The sequence below is a fragment of the Emys orbicularis genome, chromosome 1 (assembly GCF_028017835.1).
Source record: "Emys orbicularis isolate rEmyOrb1 chromosome 1, rEmyOrb1.hap1, whole genome shotgun sequence".
Taxonomy (NCBI): Eukaryota; Metazoa; Chordata; order Testudines; family Emydidae; genus Emys; species Emys orbicularis.
This window is the reverse complement of record NC_088683.1, coordinates 289962927-289984505: the sequence shown is the minus strand read 5'-3', so window position 1 is coordinate 289984505 and position 21579 is coordinate 289962927. Positions and strand designations below refer to the sequence as shown.

At 43.0% G+C, this 21579-nt stretch overlaps 1 protein-coding gene across 1 annotated transcript in view; it reads left to right on the top strand.

Annotated features, from left to right (window-relative positions):
- PIBF1 (progesterone immunomodulatory binding factor 1) overlaps positions 1–21579 on the top strand; it is a 208565-nt gene that overhangs the window by 151516 nt on the left and 35470 nt on the right. Inside the window, exon 16 of the mRNA XM_065413463.1 lies at positions 9326–9456. Within this exon, the coding sequence (XP_065269535.1) occupies positions 9326–9456 (131 nt within the window). The remainder of the gene's footprint in view (positions 1–9325; positions 9457–21579) is intronic.

The following is a 21579-nucleotide window of genomic DNA, read 5'->3' as shown; positions in this document are numbered from 1 at the left end:
CTAAGGGAAAAACTTCCGGCACCGGTGCACGTGGCGAGCACGCACACCTACTGTGGAATACACCTGAGCAACACATCTCGAAGAACTCCAGTTACGGAACAGGTAACTGTCCTTTACTATACAATGAGAAATTCTTTTCTTACATTAGAAATTTATTGAAGGCTACAAAGAGGCAGGCGGGGGTTGGAGATTCTAAAAAATCAAATAGAGCAGTGGAAACCATTGACAAAAGATTATTAGTAGTCTTTTTTTTTTTTTTTTTTTTTTTACAATGACTAGCACTGAGAAATTATTGACAGAATATATGTTTTTCATAATACTTTGTAACCTGATACATTCATATTTACCTCTGTAGTATTTGTTTCCAAGAAACCAGTAGTAAATGAGTGGTAGCATCATAAAGAAATGAGAAACTAGTTAAGCCCTCTATGTCTTAATCGATAACCAGAAAAAATATTTTGAATTTTTTTTATTCTATTTTTTCTGCTTCTCATTCACCTTTTCATATGCTAAAAAGAACACTTAAAATTCACAGTTTTCCATTTAACGAAGTATAGCCCCAATCTTGCAAAGACTAGTTAACTTTAAGCATATTGGTAGTACTGTTGAACTCATTGAGACTACTCACCTGTTTAAAGTTAAATGTGTGTAAGATTTTTCCAGATCAGGGCCTGTGTGCAGTAATTAAAACATATGGGTTGCCATTCTTGCTCAAGTCAAATGGAACCAGTATTGGAGCTTTCAGTCTTGGAGTTGAGGACTGTTATATACACCTGAGCCTGCAAGTCCCCATGGTTTTTCTTCCAACATGTAGGCAAAAGCAGAGCTCCTACATGAAAAGTTTACTTCTCAACCTTCCTTAGTATCTCCAGTATTCTTTACTTTGACCACATTTAAATTTAATATTTCTGGTTCTTCCTTTTTTTGGTAGTTTATTTTCTGGTCTTCCTCACTGTATGTTCCCTTGCCAGGTAAGTCTTCTGCTTCCACTTCTACCACTCATCAAAATACAGTTCTCACACATCCCTATGTTCTAGTGCAGTGTTTTTCAACCACTGTTCCGCGGCACACTAGTGTGCCGCGAGATGTTGCCTGGTGTGCCGTGGGAAAAAAATATTAAACCATGCTTGAATGTCGGAACCGGTTACTAAAATTTTTGAATCCCACCACTGATGTTAAGGACTATAAATAGCTCCGGTGTCACTGTTACACTAACAGGAGGAGGACAGGAGGAGACATCGCAGTAGATCGCCGATGAGCAGAAGAGCGCCAATGGATCTGGATTTGGAGGAAACATGAGCAGAAGAGCGCTGACTGATGGATCTGGATGGAGACATGCGCAGAAGAGTGCTGAGTGTGACGGACAGCGGCTATCTGGAGGAGACAAGCGCAGTAAGTACTGAGTGACAGTGAGATACTGCAGTGATGGACAAGTTTTTGAAAAGGAAAGAACTGGACTCTGAACAAAATTTGGAGCCAGATGAGAGCCCAAGTATGAGTGGGGATCAAAAGAAAGCAAAGATGGTTAGCTCAAGCAAATTCTCTGGCACAAGGCAATATAGCGAAAGCTATATTTCATTTGGATTTACTTTCACCGGAGATGCAAACAAACCAACTCCACTGTGCGTGGTGTGTGGTGAAAAGCTAGCTAACAGTGCTATGGTCCCAAGCAAACTTAAACGTCATCTCCAAACGAAACACCCTTCGCTTCAAAACAAGAATGCGGACTATTTTGTTCGCCTGCGTGAAAACACGGAGAAACAGGCAACTTTCATGAGAAAAACCACAAAGGTAAATGAAAGAGCTCTTAAAGCTAGCTATCAAGTTGCTGAACTTATAGCCAAGTCAAAAAAGTCGCACACTGTGGCAGAGACATTAATACTTCCCGCCTGCAAAGCTATTGTAGAGGAGATGCTCGGACCTGAAGCAGCTAAGGAAATAGCCAAAGTCCCTCTCTCAGACAGCACAATTTCCAGACGTATTAATGACATGTCTGCAGACATCGAAAGTGTGGTTTTGGAAAAGATCCGTATCAGTGAGAAATTTGCATTGCAACTTGACGAGTCTACTGATATCAGTGGACATGCTCAACTCTTGGCCAATGTGCGTTTTGTTGATGGTGATGCAATTAGAGAAAACTTCTTTTTTTGCAAGGCATTGCCAGAAAAAACAACAGGAGAAGAAATTTTTCGGGTCACATCAGAATACCTTGAACAAGGAGGACTTAAGTGGGAAAACTGCACAAGTGTCTGCACCGATGGAGCTGCAGCCATGGTCGGGCGCACCAAAGGCTTTGTAAGCAGAGTGAAGGAAAGAAATCCAGATGTGATTGTTACGCATTGTTTTTTACACCGTGAGGCCCTCGTAGCCAAAACTTTACCAGCAGACCTAGTTCATGTGTTGGATGATGTTGTGCGCATGGTAAACTTTGTAAAGTCACGACCCGTGAAAAGTCGCATATTTGCAGCTTTGTGTGAGGAGATGGGAGCGAAGCATAAAACCTTGCTGTTTCATACGGAGGTCTGGTGGTTGTCGCGTGGCAAGGTCTTGGTTCGTGTGTATGAGCTGCGGGAGGAACTTAAAGTATTTCTGACAAATGAGAGGTCAGATTACGCAAAGCTGCTTGCAAGTGATGAGTGGTGTGCAAGGCTGGCATACCTGGCAGATATATTTCATCATCTGAATGAACTGAACACACGAATGCAAGGCCGAAATGAAAACCTGCTTACAAGTACAGATAAAATAAATGGATTCCGTTCAAAGGTGCAACTCTGGCATCAACACGTGGAAAGTGGCAATCTTGAAATGTTCACACTCACCAAGCAATGGCAAGGTGTTCACACTGCTGCACTGTGTGAGATAATAGTTAAACATTTAAAAACTCTCGAGGAGAAGTGGTCATTTTATTTCTCTTCAGTCTCCACTGAATGCCTTGACTGGGTTAGGGACCCTTATAGCTCAGCATCAGTTGGTGGAAAGGACATGACTTTACAGGAGCAGGAGGAACTAACTGAACTGAGACAAAATCGTGGTTTCAAGCTAAGATTTGCTGATCTACCTTTGGACAGTTTTTGGTTGGATACTGCCAAGGAGTTCCCCCTTCTGGCAAACAAAGCTATTTTGACATTGCTCCCATTTTCCACTACATATCTGTGTGAGATGAGCTTTTCAAGCATGATTGCTATAAAAACTAAATACAGAGAGAGACTGAGAGCTGTTGACGAAGAGCTACGTGTGTGTCTTTCTTCGATTCCAGCCAGAATATCAGCTTTGTGTTCAGCCAAACAGGCCCAGGTTGCGCACTGAATAAAGTATTTTATAATTTTTCATATTTCTGTTTACTTACTATTTCATAATAAAGTAATTATAAAATACTTTCTTTGTGTTTATTTGATTCCTATTCAAGAGAATTACTTTATATATAGTCAATATAGGCACAGAGTTAAATTTTTTAACATTTTCTAATGGTGGTGTGCCTCGTGATTTTTTTCATGAAACAAGTGTGCCTTTGCCCAAAAAAAGGTTGAAAAACACTGTTCTAGTGGACAAACCTCAGTGATAGTTCCTCAGTTGTTGATAATAGTCAGGTCTAGGGATGATTCTAACAGATGTAGCAAAAATAAGCAACTCGGCAACATGAAGGCAGATGAAATTAAATGTTGACAAGGGCAAGGTAATGCATATTGAAAGAAACAATATGAACTACAATTATAGCATATAATTAAACTTTGGAAGTCTTTATTTAAGGCAGGAGTGTAGCTGAATTCAAAGAAGGATTAGACAATTTCATGATCGCTAAGATCATCATCTGCAACGTGAAAATGTGAGGAATATCAACCTTTATTCTTTGGGGCAAAAACTACTGATTGTGTGGAGTTAGAGAGCAACTACCCTATACGTATATTCATGAATAATTCTTCATTATGTTGTTTTACACCTTCTGAAACTTCCTGTGTTGGACTCTGTCAGGGACTGAATACTGAACAAAATGGGGCTGGATTAGATTGGTTTCATTTGATATGGCAGTTCCTGTGTTCTGTATTCCATTTGACAGGCCGCCCTGCAAGTTAAGATTAATATTCCAAGCTTTAAATGGATCTCTATTGCAGCTGTTATATGAAGACTCATTTTGTCATCTTAATAAAAAGACTGTTTGACAGTTCTTAGGCTTCGAAAGAGGCTTGTGGATATCAAGCTTTATTTCTGATTCCTCATCAATTGATTAAAGGTATTTGATCTCTCTCTTTTTTTCCCTCTAAAGTGAACTTGGAATTTCTCTACATAGCGGAAATAACTATTCCCCCTCCTCTGTTTTTATTGTTGTTTTTTCAAATGGGAATGAGAGAAGATTACTGTGCGTTCCCTGGATCTTAGGAAAGTCGTAAAATATTATTTAAGTAGGACTAGTTTCTTAAAGAAATAAGGTTTTTGTTTGTTTGTTTTTAATCAGAAAAAAAATGAGACAGCTGGCCTCTGTCATCTTTGGCAAATGTGGATTGTTTCATCTAAGAATTTTATAAACTAACTAGAAAAACGTCTCCCTCTTCAGTTAAACTTCATTCTGTTAGAACTGTCTGTATCTGGGCATTAAAAGGTATTCCTTGGCACACAAAAAATGGTCAGGCAGTAGCCTATATGTCTACACACACCAAGATTTGACAGTAGAGGTAGCTGATGTTTGGTCTTCAGTCCACACTTCTTTTGGAGAATGATTTTGTAATCACTTGTGATGCAAGTCCTGCCATGTAACATTTAGCACTGTCTTTAGTTCCAATAATCCTTTTTTTTTCAGGGACTAAAACAGGAACGGTTTGTTTCCTACCTGGTAAAAGGTTCTGAGAGTTCCTTTATACTATTCTGGGAACCATGCTATTGCATTTTTTAGTCTAGATCATGTACATTAATTGATTTTTTTTTTCATTAGTTCTTCCAGAGATTTTCAGAGTTTCAAGTTCCACTAGATAGTTTTAGTATTATACTTGTTAAAAATAAATATACTAAGTCAGTCGCTTTCAATAAGATGAACAAAGTGAGGTGCCTACACTAGTTTTTTTGCACACTGTAGCTACACCAGTGCAGATGGATGGGTGCCAATTGTTCCTGTTGATGTGCTGCACCAATGTAAAAAGTAACTTGCACTGGAGTATTGCCAACTATTGCAACTTTATCATGAGTCTTGCGATAAATAGTGTTTTTCTTAAAGCCACAGGTGCAGGAATCTGGTTATTTCTTGTGAAACTCAGCCTTAATATTTTTTTAAAAAGTAAAGTTTTAGCCCTCAAGGTTGTTGAGAAAAGCTTGATAATATGAACCCATGCTGCAATGCCAGAAGGCAAATAAAAACTCAGTGCGTTAATTTTCAGATCTCATTAATTTTAAGCCATTCAAGATTTTTGGGAGCATGACCCATGATTTGTGAATGCTTAGGTTGGTATTACTGTGTGCTGTTTACCTATGTTTCTTTCCAAAGGTCTGGCTTACTCTGCGTGTGTGTGTGTGTGTGTGTGTGTGTGTGTGTGTGTGTGTTGCACTAGTGGAACAACACTGATATAAACACACCAGTGAAAATAAAAAAGGTAGCATTTTCCCTGTGTTCTGACCCTTGCCTGTATGCTAGGTAAAGGGGCTGTCGTGGTGTAAAGGGGTTCTAAAAGTCCCTGAGCTAGCCATTATTAAAGTAGATGCTCTTTTTTAGTATATGGATAAGTCTAAAAATAAAACCATAACAGTGCTGTTTGCCTTTCAAAGGTAAAGAATGGCAGGCTAATGTAAATGGGATCATTTTTTTCTTAGCATTGTTACAATATATATTTTATCGTAATGCCATATTTATGAAATAACTTTTATTGCTGACTGACATTTTCACATATATTAGGAAGCACAGCTACAGCATTTAAAGATAACTGAAGGGAAAAGCAATTGGAATCTTGTTTGACTTTGTGGGAGATAAAATGGAAATGTTTATAGCAATAAACGATAACTTTTAACAGATTTGAGGTTTAACAATGGTAGGTTTAAAATATGCAGCAATTACCTGAAACATTGGTTAAATTAATAAATATCTAAAATATCATCTGGAGTACATAAAAGCTATTGCGCAGTCAAACAAAATCAGATGATATTTTGAAGGTGTGCTAATTTTAGTAAACGTGAGAAGAGAGTAGTATGTCATTACAACTTGATTTTAATATTGGGAATTTGATTTAACATTCAGAAACTATGGAGGAATTTTAAAAAAGTTTGAGGAATAATTTGTTTATTACACTTCTGTCAAAAACTATAAAAGTTAATACAGTAAACCAAAGAATAGCAGCAAGGATAAACAGTAAACAGGGAAACCACAGAGGATCTGAAAAGGGAAGGACTAATAGGAATACAACCGAAAGATAAAACCATAGATTAGGGGCCAAAAATGAGTTAAGATCAAATAATATAGTCTATATCTCAGAAATGGAATACTTTTCACTTGTGTCTGTGGCAGTAAATTAAAACAATTCCCTTAAAATTAATGAGCCAGATCTTGACCCATGATATGGTCCCTTTGCGTTGCTCCTGCAGCATACAGGGACTACACAGGTGTGTTAAATGAGCATTCCCTCTGTGTGTGAGACTCTGTCTTCCATAGAGTCAACTGTGTTGGCTAGGGGATGTGGCAGAAGTTAGAGGGGGCAATGGCCAGTGAATACTCTGCTCTAACAATCTCCCTTGGCATAATGCTTCCTATACCAGTGCAGGGACTCGAAGGAGTCGGCTAGTGGATTAACTTTAATGGGAGTGGTGGGTACTTATGACCTCTGACAATCAGGCTTCTAATTTAGCTGACTAGATATGGATTTAGGTTTCTACCTTTAGACTTAAAAATTTAGGCCTTTCATCTTTCTAACAATATCTTATCATGGGGAATTTGAAGGCTGTACTTGACATCGTACGTGTGAAAAAAATGAAATGAATTTTCTACATTGGAAGCTGATACGTAGAAGTTGAAAGAAAGACTAGTTAAACAGAAAAAAGTCGGTAAATGCAATATTTTTACACTTGAAAGAAGTGTGGGAATGCACTTCAGTTAATGTTTGAATACCACTTTGAATATGTAAAACACTGTATAAATAGCTACGTGTTATTTTAGCAAATCAATTTCATAAGATGGCAAAAGGAAAACATACTTGTAAGTGATCACCCTGTAGTAAATGCATACTTATTATCTCTTGCTCCAAGTTACATGTCTTTAGAAATTAATTTAAAATTTACAACCATTTTAAATTAACCTACAGAGGATTTACTTTTTGTGTTTATTCACAGAAGTGTAATCAGAAATGAAAAGCCACTTAAAGGATTCTTTGCACATTTAAGAGATGTTAAGACTTATAGGCCTCTCTGCTCTGGCAAATTTAGGACCTGCAATTTACCACCAGTACAGCTCAAAACCATTGCCACCTCCTGTCATCTGCTCCATTGGTGAATTATGGGTCCCTCGTTTGCCAAAGCAAATTGAGACACAAGGGGCTTGTCTTAATTAAAATATGTATCATATCTAAACATGATAGTGGAGAGTTATCTGACAGTACTGGCTATGAATGGCCAGTCAGAGTAAACCAGGGCATGTATCATATTAATGTTCAAACATGATTCAATTGTCTAGTGAAGGCAAGGCAGTATTATGGGGTAGGAAACCCTGATAACTACAGTATTATTGGAGACTTTTCTAGTACTGAACTATGAATTATCATGATTCATCATTAAAATGTAAAGTGGGTCTGATTGTCAATTGCCTTGCACTTTGTGCAGTTATTCGCGCTCATGCAAAGTTGGTGTTAAATGCTACCAAATCAGAATAGTAATGTTTTGTACTTTGTTTGCATGTCGAATGACTATCCAAGGTGCAAAGGCAATATAGACTCATGCCCAGTATCTCTAGTAGATGCTACCAAGGACTAGCGAAATATTCTAGTATCACTTTTATAAAGGTATCTCACATGATTTTTCCTATAGTATTTGTTGTAGTGCTTGTCCAAATAGACTATATTAATTAACTTACACTTTCTACTATATTGTGATTATAAATCATGACTATAGGTGAATTATTGCAGTATAATAATGATCCAGTCATGTAACCAGCTATTAGACCATATTAATAAAAAAAGACAATTCATGCAGGTATATGGTACAAAAGCTTTATTGTAATGATATACCTTTAATAAATGATATTGAAAGCCTGCAGATGGGCTTTTCTCCCATCATCTTCTGCTTCAAAAGTCTTAAAATATTTGAATATTGTGGGATTCAGAAATTTAGTGAGTAAATATTTAGAATGAAAGTCTGTTAATCAATTATAGTTTCTAATTTAGCATGTTAGTTACAAACAGAAAATCTGTTTGCTGTAATATACACTACAATTTATTAAACTAAACTAGAAAAATTAACTTTGTGAAACAGGGATTTTGTTTTTATAAAATGTATTAACTATAAAGAAGAAAACCACAAGTTGTAGGTGTTAGCATTTTGTGGACTAATCTGAAATGCAACCATTGGAAAAATATAGATGGACTGATGTGTGATTCTTGAATACTTTCCTATGCTAATTTTCCACTTGAGGCACACCTATCACCAACAACTTGCTTGGAATTTTTGACTAATTGTGTGTGACATGATTTATTATGTTATTTATTTGTATTGAGGTAGCATCTTGAAGCCCTAATCAAGAATTATATCCTTGTGCTAGGTGCTGTACACACACATTTAATAAAAAGCATTACCCATCCCAAAAAGTTTTGCAATCTTAGAAGATAAGAAAAGAACAACAGATGGATAAAACAAATGGGGAGGGAAGAGAGGAGTCATCACTATAAATATGATAGTTGAAGTCATGTTTGCAGATAAGATCACCCAAAAATAGGGCTTAGAGAGAGAAAAGGAAAGGAAAAAAGATAGAGCCCTTGAGGACCCCACCAAATGAGACTGAATACAGACAATGGAGTCATGAAAGCCGGGGCAGACAAGTGCTCAAGAAGAGGAGTGTGTCAGTGGTGTCGAAGACAGCCAAGATATTGAGGAAGATGAAGTAGAGAAAAGACCCTGAGACTTGAACAGTAGGAGGCCATTAAAAATTCTGGTGACAACAGTTTCAGTGGAGTATAGAGTTCAGAAGCCAGATTCAAATGGATCTAGAATCGAATTAGAGGAGAGGAGCAGTTGTCGATTAAAGGGAATTGGCACCATGGTTTGAGGGGGTTGCATGTTTTTATTGTCAGATTATCCCTTTTATATGATCATAGTGTGTTGTACTACTTTATAATTTTTAAATAAATACATTTTTTTCTTTTGTCAGCTTCACAGAGCCAATTCTTTGTTGAGTCAAGTACAACAGCCATACAAGTACCTCATTGAGTCTGTACAACAGAGAGATTCTCAGATACATTTACAGAAAGAACATATTACACAACTTGAGAAAGATGTCAGGTAAATACCACAAAATTTTGTGTATGTCATTTTTATATTTATCTGCATCCCAACTTAGAAAATAGTATTAGTGTCATAACATTTGAGACTTTGCTACTGCATCGTTTTCTAAACCAGTTTTATATGCTGCAGTTCTCACATCCAGGTTTTCCCTCAGTCTCATAGAGCTGGAGAGAGGCAGTAGGGAAAGAGTTGGATTTAAAGAAGAGTTTGGAGTTGGGGAGAGATGGTGGGAAGAAGAGGAAGGTCATGGGAGCAGAGAGGAACAAACCAGACTTCATATGGAATCAGGGAAATAGTTTGTAGCCAGAGAGAGATTATGTGATGGAGCTGTCCTTTGGGCTGGGAGAGGTACAATCTGAGGCATAAATAAAAGACAAGTCCCAGAATTCATTTCTGAAGCAAAGTTAAAATTTTAACTATTCAGTAGTTATATAGTAACTACTTAAGAGATGCATACATTCACACCACTGTGAAACAACCACTGTCAATAAAAGTCTTCCCCTTCAGACTATACAGCACTGGGAGTGCAGAACTGGTACTTGGCTATAGTGGCAGCATACCACTTTAGATGACAGGGAATGAATATGTATCCACACATGTATAGTTGTTTGATTTGGAGGACTCTCTGGAAAGAAAGTACAGTTGAGTGGAATGCACGTCTATAACAACTTGAAGAGGAACCATCTGTTTCAAACTCTAGATGTGCAGATAAACTGGAGAGAAAACCTTCCCAGATATCCCCAATGAAAGGTGATATCCCACATCTTTCATTGGGGATATCTTTGACTCAATAGAAGTCAATATTTTCCTTCCAGAGGAAAGGTTTTTTTTTACGTTTTCCCAAGCCCCTCATGAAACAGAAACCTCAAAAATTAATGCGCTTTTTTCTCATACTGATGACAAGCCTCATGGCCTCTTTCACGTATGTGACATTTTATGCACAAACGTGGATGAAACCATTAAAATCTGGGTGTGACTGCATACACAGCATGAATGCATTTTTGACTCTTATCCTGAAAGTCCAAAAGTCTCTCAAGTGGTGGATATAAAAGGGCAATTTACTTAAGGGAGTCTTTTTCAATCTGCATCTCTATCACCAATAGTTATCACAGATGCCTCCAATCTTGGTTGAGGAGCTCGTTTCTGAGAGCAGACAGTTCGTGGTCATTGGAACACGGGAAAGCCAAATGCCATATAAGCATTAGAGCCTACCTAATAGCTTGTGCCCCATGAAAATCTTTTTTGGCTCAACACGAGCCACATAGAGTAAGTGCTTACAGACAACACAACAGCACTGTTCTACCTCAACAAGCAGGAATGATGCTCACTCCCAGCCAGTCTGACATAGATTTCAGTGGTTTGGGACAGGAAGCCTGGAAAAACTGATTTTTGATCCTGCATGGTTTTATCTGTAAAATGGAAATAATATTTACCTAATTAAATGATCACATTTTGGCTAAAAGCTTTTCCCATTTCTCAGAAAGCTGTAGTGATTACCAGTGAAATAATTAATATTGACATTTAAATTATAATAACTAGACTTCAGGCTTAATAACCCATTGGAATGATTGGGAAAGAAATTATACTCATCTTAAAGTTTTTGAGCCAGATCATTGACCCTCCCCCCTTACGTCTACTTTGCACAGCTCTAACTGCAAAGCAGACCTAAAGCTTGCAAAGGATCATCATTGGCATTTCAACATCACCAATGGTTATTTTGCAGTCTGGAAACAAAGTCTCTGCTTGCAGCTTTCAGAACAGACCTGTGTTCTAAAGATGCCCGCATCATACACCTTTCCTGACCATCCCACATTGATGTCGGTGAAACGGCCCCTGTGATCCACCAGTGTTTGCATCACCATTCAGAAGTACCCCTTTCAGTTTATGTACTCTTTGGCAAGGCGGTCCGGTGCCAAGATAGGTATTTGTGTTCTGTCCCACCACAGTTAGGGAACTCCATCGCGGCAAAACCATCCACTATTTCCTGCATGTTGCCCAGAGTCACTACCCTTCTTAGCAGAAGTCTGTTGATGACCCTGCAAACTTGGATCACAACAGATCCCAGGGTAGATTTACCCACTCCAAATTGATGCTCCACTGACTGGTAGCAGTCTGGCATTGCAAGCTTCCACACAGCGATCGCCACTCGCTTCTCCACTGTCAGAGCGGCTCTCATTTTAATATTGCTGCACATCAGGACTGGGGAAAGCTCTTCACACAGTTCCTGGAAAGTGGCCTTACACATTCAAAAGTTCTGCAGCCACTGCTCGTCATCCCATAGCTGCATAACAATGTGGTCCCACCAGTCAGTGCTTGTTTCCTGGGCCCAGAAACAGCGCTCAGCCATGTCAAGGTGATGCGTGACTGTCTCCAGCAACTACAAATTGCTCATCTCTATGTCTTCCAGCAGGGCTGCTTGCATGCCATCACATTTTTCCCCGCTGCAGCTTCTGTATCGGCTGTGTAAATACTTTAGGATAAGGCAGGAGGTATTTGTAGTGCTCACAACAGTGTACAGCTGAGCGGGGTCCGTGCTTATCGTGCTATGGTGTCCACGCGGGTAACCGAGGCTTATGAAAAAAGGTGCGAAAAAGGCTTGGTTTGTTTGCCGTTGATTTCAGGGAGGGAGAGAGGAAGGCTAACGCCATGTTCCCATAACCACCGGCGCCAATGTTTTGGTCCCATAGGGCATTGCAAGCCCAACCCAAAATTCCACTCGGCTACATGCACTGGTGGATAACTACCCACAGTGCAGTGATCCGTGCATCAATGCAAGCCCTCCTAGTGAGGATGCACCCCGCCGACACAATGAGTGTAGCTTAAATCGGAGGCTCAATGTCAACTTACATGAAGTCCACTTAACTTTGTAGTGTAGACATGGCCTAAATCTTGCAGATTCTGTCTTTATAACATTTGCAAAACTAACTCATTATCCTCCTTCAAAAAAAAGTCCTTAAAATTCTCCATTGCTGGAAGACCTACAAAAAACTTGATGATGGCTAGTTGCTGGTGTGCTGAAACCACAGCCTATCATACTGTTTCCTTCCAATATTGTTTCCTTGTACTTCCCTGTTGGTCTCTCTGTATCCATCTATTGCCTATTGTCTTATACTTAGATTTTGAGCTCTTTGGGGTAGGGTCTTTCTTTTTGTTATGTGTTTATGTGACATTACCCAGGGTGCAATCTGGACCAATGAACAGCTGTGTCCCCTCAGTTCTCCAACCTGGGGTGCCTTTTACACTGCTTTGCTGCAAGAGCAGTCTGATCTGCTCACACACAGCCTCCAGCATGTAAATTACTCCCAGCTATACTGTATGAGTCCTATGGCGAGCCACTCTTGAATTATACTGCAGATTTCCAGTCCAAGACTTTCCTCCAGAATTGTATGTCTTGTATAGCCCAGCTCTCTCGTTCAGGACAGTACAACCTCATAGAAAGTCCGTCATTTTATTAATAGAAAATGATAGGCACAAATCCTGTTATCCCAAATGGAGCTTCCAAAACACTTCAATCCAAACACACTGGTTTAGATAAAACAATAAAACAAATGTATTAACTACAGAAATATGCATTTTAAGTGATTACAAGTAATGAAGCATAAAAAGTCAGAATTGGTACAAGAAAATAAAAGTAAAATTCAACTAATACCTAACTTAACAAGCTAAGTAGATTCAAAGCAAAAGTCTCTCTCACCGTATGTCTTAACAGTCTTACAAACTAATCTGTAGCCCAGGTTCAGGAAACAGAAAGTCTGTGTAGATAGGAACCTTCAGCTGTTCCTTTGTCAAAAGGTAGATTTTCGCCCACGTCCTCTTTCTTGCCAAAGAATGGCCACTTAACCAGGTGATGGTCCATTTGATATTGTTGACACCTGGCTGGGGCATTGGCTAGCTTTTGTCTCTGGAGAACCAGTTTGTGATTGCTCTCCATATTTGGGATATGTCTTAGTAATATCATGCATTAGAATCTTATGACTTTACATGCAATGTCGCTATACATATTTTACAAGGTCAATAATGATCAGCAAATTATGAGTTTTCAAATGACACCTCACAAGGCATACTTTGTACAGAATTTATCATAGTCTTGTAAAAGAGGTAAACAGGGGTACAGATGGTCACAGTTTGTACAGCGCCTAGCATTATGGGATCGTGGTCCCTGGGGGGCTCCAAGATGCTATAGTAATACACATAATAATTATAAGGTAATAGCTGGTAATAGCTAGCCAAGATTTTCAAAAATGACATAATTACGCAATTTCAGATACTGAAATTGAAACCCCTTGAAAGTAAGTGCTAATCACCCATCCTCTAAAAATCAGGCCTCTTTATGGTATCTCATGTTGGGCACACAAAATCAAAAGTCAGTTTTGAAAATGTTGACCGTGGGTTCTGGGGGAAATGAAAAAGAATGGTGAACATCCCCTCTCAGTGCTTCTCATTATGTTCTCACTTTTGTAGCATTGAGGATCCTAGGTCATCCAATATGCTCCACTACCTTCTGACCACCCATATTATATTTTCTTTCACAGAGCACTAGATCTCTTTCTGCATAGTGGTGATGATCCTATAATATTTCTGATCCCTCACCTGTAAAATGATGATTAAATTGAGCAGTCAGTTCAATATGTAATAATCCCAGCTGAAGGCATTCACTACAGACCTAGTTGAAGGTCCATTGGCTTCAGTGGTTCAATCACACCCTAGAATAGCAATCACTTAATTCAGGTAACTTATATGTTACCTATGCAGTGTCTGATAAACAGTGCTAATAGCCCTGCTGCCTAGAAGTTCTTCAACGAGGACGTGAGAAGTGTTGTAATAATTGGACCTATAAATTTACCCTGTTTGTGAGTTCAACTCTGAGGAGTGAGTGAAAGTATATGAAATGTCACAATAACCTATAATAACAAAAAAGAGACAAAAAGACCTACTGATATAAATCAAGGACTATATTAACATCATGCCTAGTAAACAAGAACAGTGTGAGAACATAAATCAATTAACCAGAATTGATATGTCAGAAATGGTGGACAAAATAATAATATTATGGACTATACTGTATTCCATTTTGAGAAAAATCAGCAAAAGAAGCAGCTATTTGACAACTACTGCCATATCCACTGTTTCCTGGGACCCCCAGCTTTGTTCCACTCTTGAGAGATGTTTTGACCAGACCGGGCCAGAGAGGGGGACTCAGATGATACTTCCACTGGCCTTGGCTAAATCCCAGTCACCACTTGGGATGTGAAACTTCCACTCTCACCCACTCCCTACGTGTCCTTTTTCCTTACCCACCTTATTTATTTTCTTTCCTGTCTCTCTACTTTTGCCTTTTGTCTAATAAGAGTCTTGCGTAGCCAGCTAAGATTGTATATTTTGCAACACTTCAGTGAGCCTGTGACCACAGAGGGAACTAAAGGCAATGTCCTAAACAGCCTAATGCTGGTACAAGTTTGCAAGGTCTCATAGTGGCTGGGCCTGTGTTTTTCCCGCAGTGAGGTTGCAAGTGAAAGTCAACACCAGAGACAGGAGCTGCAATTTCTATCTTTACTGTCCTTTTCTTTCTCCTTTTGTGTGTGTGTGTTTCTCGGTTTCTCCTCCTCCCCCCCTTAGCAAATGGGATTGGACTTAACAACAGCAATAACAACAGCTCCAGCCCATCTCAGCTAACTTCTTTTGTTTTCCTCCAAAAGGAGAGTTATTACCATCTTTAATACCATCTAAGTGACTGCCAAACAAAAGTTCTTCTTTGAGTGCTTGTTCATGTCCATTCCAGGTGTGTGCGCGCCGCGTGCACTCCAGCCGGAAGATTTTTCCCTTAGCAGCATCCGTAGGGTCGGCCTGGACACCTCCTGGAGTAGCGCCTTCATGGCGCCCAATATAGGGCCCTGCCCCCCCTCACTCCCTCAGTTCCTTCTTACCGCCAGTGACGGCTAGCTGGAACAACTGTCGCTGTTGCATTGCACGTGCTTTTGGCAATGTCCACTTCAGTCTTCATTGTTAAATAGCTGTAAATAGTTCATTAGTTATTAGTCATGGTCAGTTGTTGTACTTGTGATTCTTGGGGGTTCCCCCCATCAACAACGTTTTCCTCGGTTCTGGGGTTTGCCCCGATCTCCAGGCTTCAAACTCTGCAAGGACTGTGGCAAGTTTATGCCAAAGAGTGACCCGCACTCTTCTTGTCTATGGTGCCTTGGGGAGAGCCACCAAAAGGACAAGTGCAGGATCTGCAAGGGATTTTGCCCTAGGACCCGTAAAGATTGGGATCAAAGGCTCAAGATCCTACTAATGGAAGCGGCACTCTGACCACAATCCGACCTGGGGTCCGCAGAACCCACACCGAGCACTTGTCGGTCTGCAGTGCTCCGGCACCGACGGTGCGCGAGCCGGCACCAAGGAAGGACCCTAAGGACTCACGGCACTGCCACGACTCCGCCCATAAGAAACCCTCTTCTGTCTGGCACCGTTCTCAGTCCCTGGTGCCACGGAAGAAGAAAAGGCCGGATAGGGGCCGCTCTGCCCCTCTAAAGACCAGGGGACCTGCGGCATCGAAGCACATCTCGAGCCAGGCCACCTCGTCTCTCCAGCCTTCCAGGGTCTTGTTCACTCCTGCCCTGTCTGGGGCTCAGTTGGCTCCAAGCCCTCAACGGTCCCCAGACCTCCAAGGTGATCATCTCCCGCTCCTCTTGACGCCAGAGGCATTCGAGGCAGCCAAGGACCTTATACGCCTCATGGCGCCGTCCTCCCCGCAGAGGAGAGACAAGTCGCCAGTGACTGCGTGGCCCCAGTTTCAATCAAGGGGCAAACCAGCGATGATGGTGCGCCGATCCCCATCTCCGACGCACCTCTCCCCAGCACGGCCCACCCACGCAGGGGAGCCACACCAGTCCCCAACCTCTCGGCACCGCTCTTCAGCAGCCCAGAGTACCACTCCTCCGTGGTCCTCCTACTCGGAGACCTCAGCGGCAGAATCCTATGGCTGCTATAGGATCAGGAGCAGGAGGTCCAGATTCTGCCACGACCACCAACCCTACCCGGCACCATGGCCTCCGCAGTGGCAGCCTTCAATGCAGTGGCCCTTTTGGACACCCTGGGCGTATAACCAGAGCCAGGGACAGATCCAGTGCCTAAGGCCCAGGTCGCCGTCGGTGTCCTTGGCATCCTTCGTCCCCCCACAGGCACCGCCGACACCACCGTTGTCCCCTACAGCTCCACGGCACCGACCCTGCCATCAACGGCACCTCTGGTGGCTGCAGCATCGGTACCGCCAGCGTCGACGATATCGGCAGCGCCAGAACCAACAACTTCGGCACTGCCTGCCTCGGCACCGATATTTCCGCCCCCAGCAGCCCCGGCACTGCACACTTCGGACCTAGGGGCTCAGTAATACTGCATGCTGTGTGACCAACAGGGCGCTGAAGGGATTGAGCAGGGCCCGCTTCCAGGCCTCTCCTCCTTATCCTCCCCAGATGAAGCTATGGCGGGGATGTCAACGGGCCCAGCTCTGGAGGATAACAGGGTCTGTCAGCAGCTGTTACGTCGTGTTGCCCAGAACCTGGGCATACAGGCGGAGAAGGTCGTGGAGGAATCCGACCCTGTTGTCGACATCCTCGCACCCTCTCGTATCGCCTTGCCCTTAATAAGGACGATTACAGAGACAACAAAAATCCTATGGCACATCCCTGCATTTCTGGCCCCTACAGTCAAGAGAAATGAGAGGCGATACTTTGTCACTTCTAAGGGATATGAACAGTTATACACCCACCCAACTCCCTGGTGGTTGATGCAGCTCAGAGAGAGCGCCAGGGCTACCAGGGACCCTCCCCTAAGAACAGGGAGACAAAAAGACTTGACCTTTTCGGTAGGAAGGTCTATTCCACTGGGGGACTACAGCGCCGCATTGCCAATCAACAGACCATCGTGAGCAGATACGCACACAACACCTGCGCTGCGATGGCCAAGTTTGCAGAGCTACTGCCGCAGGGCTCTCCTGCAGAGTTCTTGGCATTGGTGGAGGAGGGAAAGCTGGTCTCCTGAGCTTCCCTACAAGTGGCATTGGCCACAGCAGATGCAGCCTCACGTACTATGGCCATGTGGGTTGTAATGAGGAGGGGTTCCTGGCTGCAGGTCTCTGGTCTGCCCCCTGAGGTCCAGCAAACGATCCAGGACCTCCCCTTCGAGGGTTCGGCCCTCTTTTCCGATAAGACGGATAAAAGACTCCATAGTCTGAAAGTCTGAAGGGCCACCCTGGACCTGCAGGAACTCAACAAGTTTGTCAAGAAACTCAGGTTCCGCATGGTCTCTTTGGCCTCCATTATCCCCTCATTGAATCCAGGAGACTGGTATGCCGCCCTTGACTTGAGGGATACATACTTTCACATAGTGATAATTCCACCTCACAGAAGATACTTCGTGTTTGTTGTGAACAACAGCCACTGTCAGTTTACTGTTCTCCCATTTGGCCTGTCAGCAGCACCTCAGTGTTCACCAAGTGCATGGCAGTCATGGCGGCGTACCTGCACACGCAGCAGGTACAGGTGTTCCTGTATCTCGACGACTGGCTGATCAAAGGCCACTCCAGATCTCAAGTGGAAACGCAGGTAGGCTTCATAAGAAGGACGTTCGATGAACCGGGTCTCCTTCTAAACGAGGCCAAATCAACACTGTCCCCGGTGGAGAGGATAGAGTTTATAGGGGCAGTGCTAGACTCAACTCAAGCCAGGACATACCTCCCAGAAGCCAGATTTCGGTCACTGGGCGACATCATACGGGTCCTCAGGCAGTTCCACACCACTACGGCAAGGAATTGCCTGAAACTTTTGGGGCACATGGCCACTTTTACCTACATAGTACAGCATACCAGACTCAGGCTTCGCCTACTCCAGTCATGGCTAGCGTCAGTATATCGACCAGCTCGGGACGCTTTGGACAGCATCGTAACCCTGCCTCGCTCAATACTAGACTCCCTCCTGTGGTCGCTCGACTCACAGGTAGTTTGTGCAAGGGTCCCCTTCACCAGCCCCCAGCCATCCCTCTCATTAGTGACAGATGCTTCAGATCTGGGATGGGGGGCACATTTGGGAGACCTCAGGACACAAGGCCTCTTGTCTCAGGAAGAGCTCGCTCTGCATATCAATGTCAGAGAACTGAGAGCGGTGCTCCTGGCGTGCCAGGCTTTCGGAGTCCATATATCAGGGAGAAGTGTATCAGTCTTCACAGACAACACCTCGGCAATGTTTTATATCAACAAACAGGGGGATGCATGCTCCTCTCCCCTGTGCCAGGAAGCCCTCATGCCATGGGACTTCTGTGTAGAGCACTCAATACACCAGCAGGCATCATACCTTCCTGGGATACAGAACGAGCTGGCGGACAGTCTCAGCAGGTCTTTTCATGGCCACGAGTGCTCCCTCCGGCCAGACATAGTGAGCTCAATCTTCCAACACTACTGGGGCTTTCCCCAAATAGACCTGTTCGCCACACGCCACAACAGGAAGTGTCACCTATTCTATTCCTTCATGAGTCACAGCCCAGGATCCATAGCGGATGCGTTCCTACTTCCGTGGGGAGGCCACCTCCTATACGGGTTCCCGCTGGTTCCTCTCATTGACAAGGTGCTCCTCAAGATCCGCAGGGACCTAGTGTAACAATGCGACCTTTAGCGGGACACTACTGAGAGTATCAATTCAAGACAAATTGCTTAGAGCAGGGCAGAAACAGCCCAAGACAGAGGGTCCTTCACTACTAAGGCACACCAAACCAGCCAAACAGAGAGAACTTCGGTTTTACCCCACTGGCTAACCAGACATCATACAAGCAATTCCTTCAGACAACTCCAGTTTCCCAGTATCACCACCAGCACTACTCCTTATGGGGATAAATGGTTATTAAAACCAATACCCCAGTAAAAGAAAAAAAACGGTTCTCCCAATCCCAAAGGACCAACCCCAGACCCAGGTCAATATGCAAGTCAGATCTTACCTACAAATCACTCTGTTGCCAATCCTTTAGAACCTGAAATCTAAAGGTTTATTCATAAAGAGAAAGAAATATAAATGAGAGTTAAAATTGGTTAAATGGAATCAAATATATACAACCATTGCAACGTTCTTAGTTCAGGCTTGATGGGATTACTGCTGATTTAAACCAATCAAGTCTCTGAAGTACAAACATCCCAGCTCAGATGGGTCGTTCAGTCCTTTGTTCAGAGCTTTGTCCACACCGAGCCCTAGTGATATTGATAGCTCCAGCCTGGCCACACCAGCACTGGTACACATCGCTTCTAGAAATGTCCATGGCAACTCCGGTCACCCCACCACTTGTCCTGGACCTAATCACACAGGATCACAGCCACCTCCAACATCCGAATCTCGAGTCACTCCACCTCACGGCGTGGAATCTCTATGGCTGAATGCTGTGAAGCTGTCCTGCTCTGATCAAGTCAGACAAGTTCTCCTTTGCAGTAGAAAGCCCTCCACAAGGGCGACGTACCTGGCCAAGTGGAAGAGGTTCTCCATCTGGTCGGAGCAGCACCGTCAGTCTCCGATGCTTGCCTCGGTGCAATTTATACTGGACTACTTCCTCCATCTTAAGCAACAGGCACTGTCCATGTCATCAATAAAAGTTCACTTGGCAGCCATCTCCGCCTTCCATCCGGGCGCAGAGGGCTACTCAGTCTTCGCGAATCCAATGGTCAGCCGTTTCCTTAAAGGTCTCGACAGACTATACCCACAAGTATGACAGCCTATCCCGGCTTGGGACCTCAATCTAGTCCTTTCCAGACTTACGGGACCACCATTTGAACCACTGGCGACGTGCTCCCTGCTTTCTCTCTCTTACATAGTGGCGTTTCTGGTGTCAATAACCTCAGCTAGGAGAGTGTCGGAGCTCAGGGCCCTTACAGCAGAGCTTCCTTACACTGTATTCCATAAGGACAAGGTTCAGCTCAGACCTCACCTGGCCTTTCTCCCAAAGGTCGTCTCCCAGTTTCACGTCAACCAGGACATCTTCCTCCCAGTGTTCTATCCTAAGCCGCATTCCAGTGGAAGGGAGCAGAGGCTTCACTCATTGGACGTCCGCAGGGCGCTAGCCTTCTACATCAAGAGGTCGAAGCTGTTCTGAAAGTCCGTCCAGTTATTCGTGGCGGTGGCCAATAGAATGAAAGGCCTCCCTATCTCATCGCAGCATATCTCGTCATGGATCACATCATGCATTCGGGAGTACTACCACTTGGCGAAGGTGCCTGCTCCACCGATTACTGCGCACTCCACCAGGGCTCAGGCCTCCTCAGCAGCACAGGTCTCCACACAGGAAATCTGCAGGGCAGCAATGTGGTCCTCTATACACACTTTCACCACGCACTGTGCGATCACTCAGCAGGCCAGAGACGATGTGGCCGTCGGACGAGCTGTGCTCCAATCAGTGGATGACTCCAACCCCACCTCCTGAACTTTCGCTTGTGAGTCACCTGATTGGAATGAATAAGCACTCGAAGAAAAAACGATTACTCACCTTCTCGTAACTGCTGTTCTCTGAGATGTTTTGTTCGTGTCCATTCCAATACTCACCCTCCTACCCCTCTGTCGGAGTAGCCGGCAAGAAGGAACTGGGGGCATGGGGGGTTAACAGGGCTCTATATTGGGCGCCATGAAAGCGCAACTCCAGGGGGCGCCCAGGCCGACTCTACAGACGTTGCTAGGGGGAAATCTTCCGGCTGGCATGCATGCGGCGCGCACACACCTGATTGGAATGGACATGAACAACATATCTCAAAGAACAACAGTTATGAGAAGGTGAGTAACCGTTTTTTATTTTCCTTCTGAGGACTCTCTCCAGTTAAAGGCAGAGGGAACAAAGGATATTATTAAAATGAAAGCCTGATTTAATACTTTACATTCCAAATGCTTTCATTGTTTTTCCTTTTTGTTTTCTGTATTTCTAGTAAAAGGTTAGAAGACTTTTTAACAGTGGGTTTGCCATGGTGCTAAATAGACAGACATTTCTGTATACCAAACTCCAAATATTGTTTAAAACTGTTTAATGTTGGACAGTTTCAGGGTTATGTTAACACCTTTGACTCTTTGGGCCTATTTATTCCATCTAAATTAATACAACAGT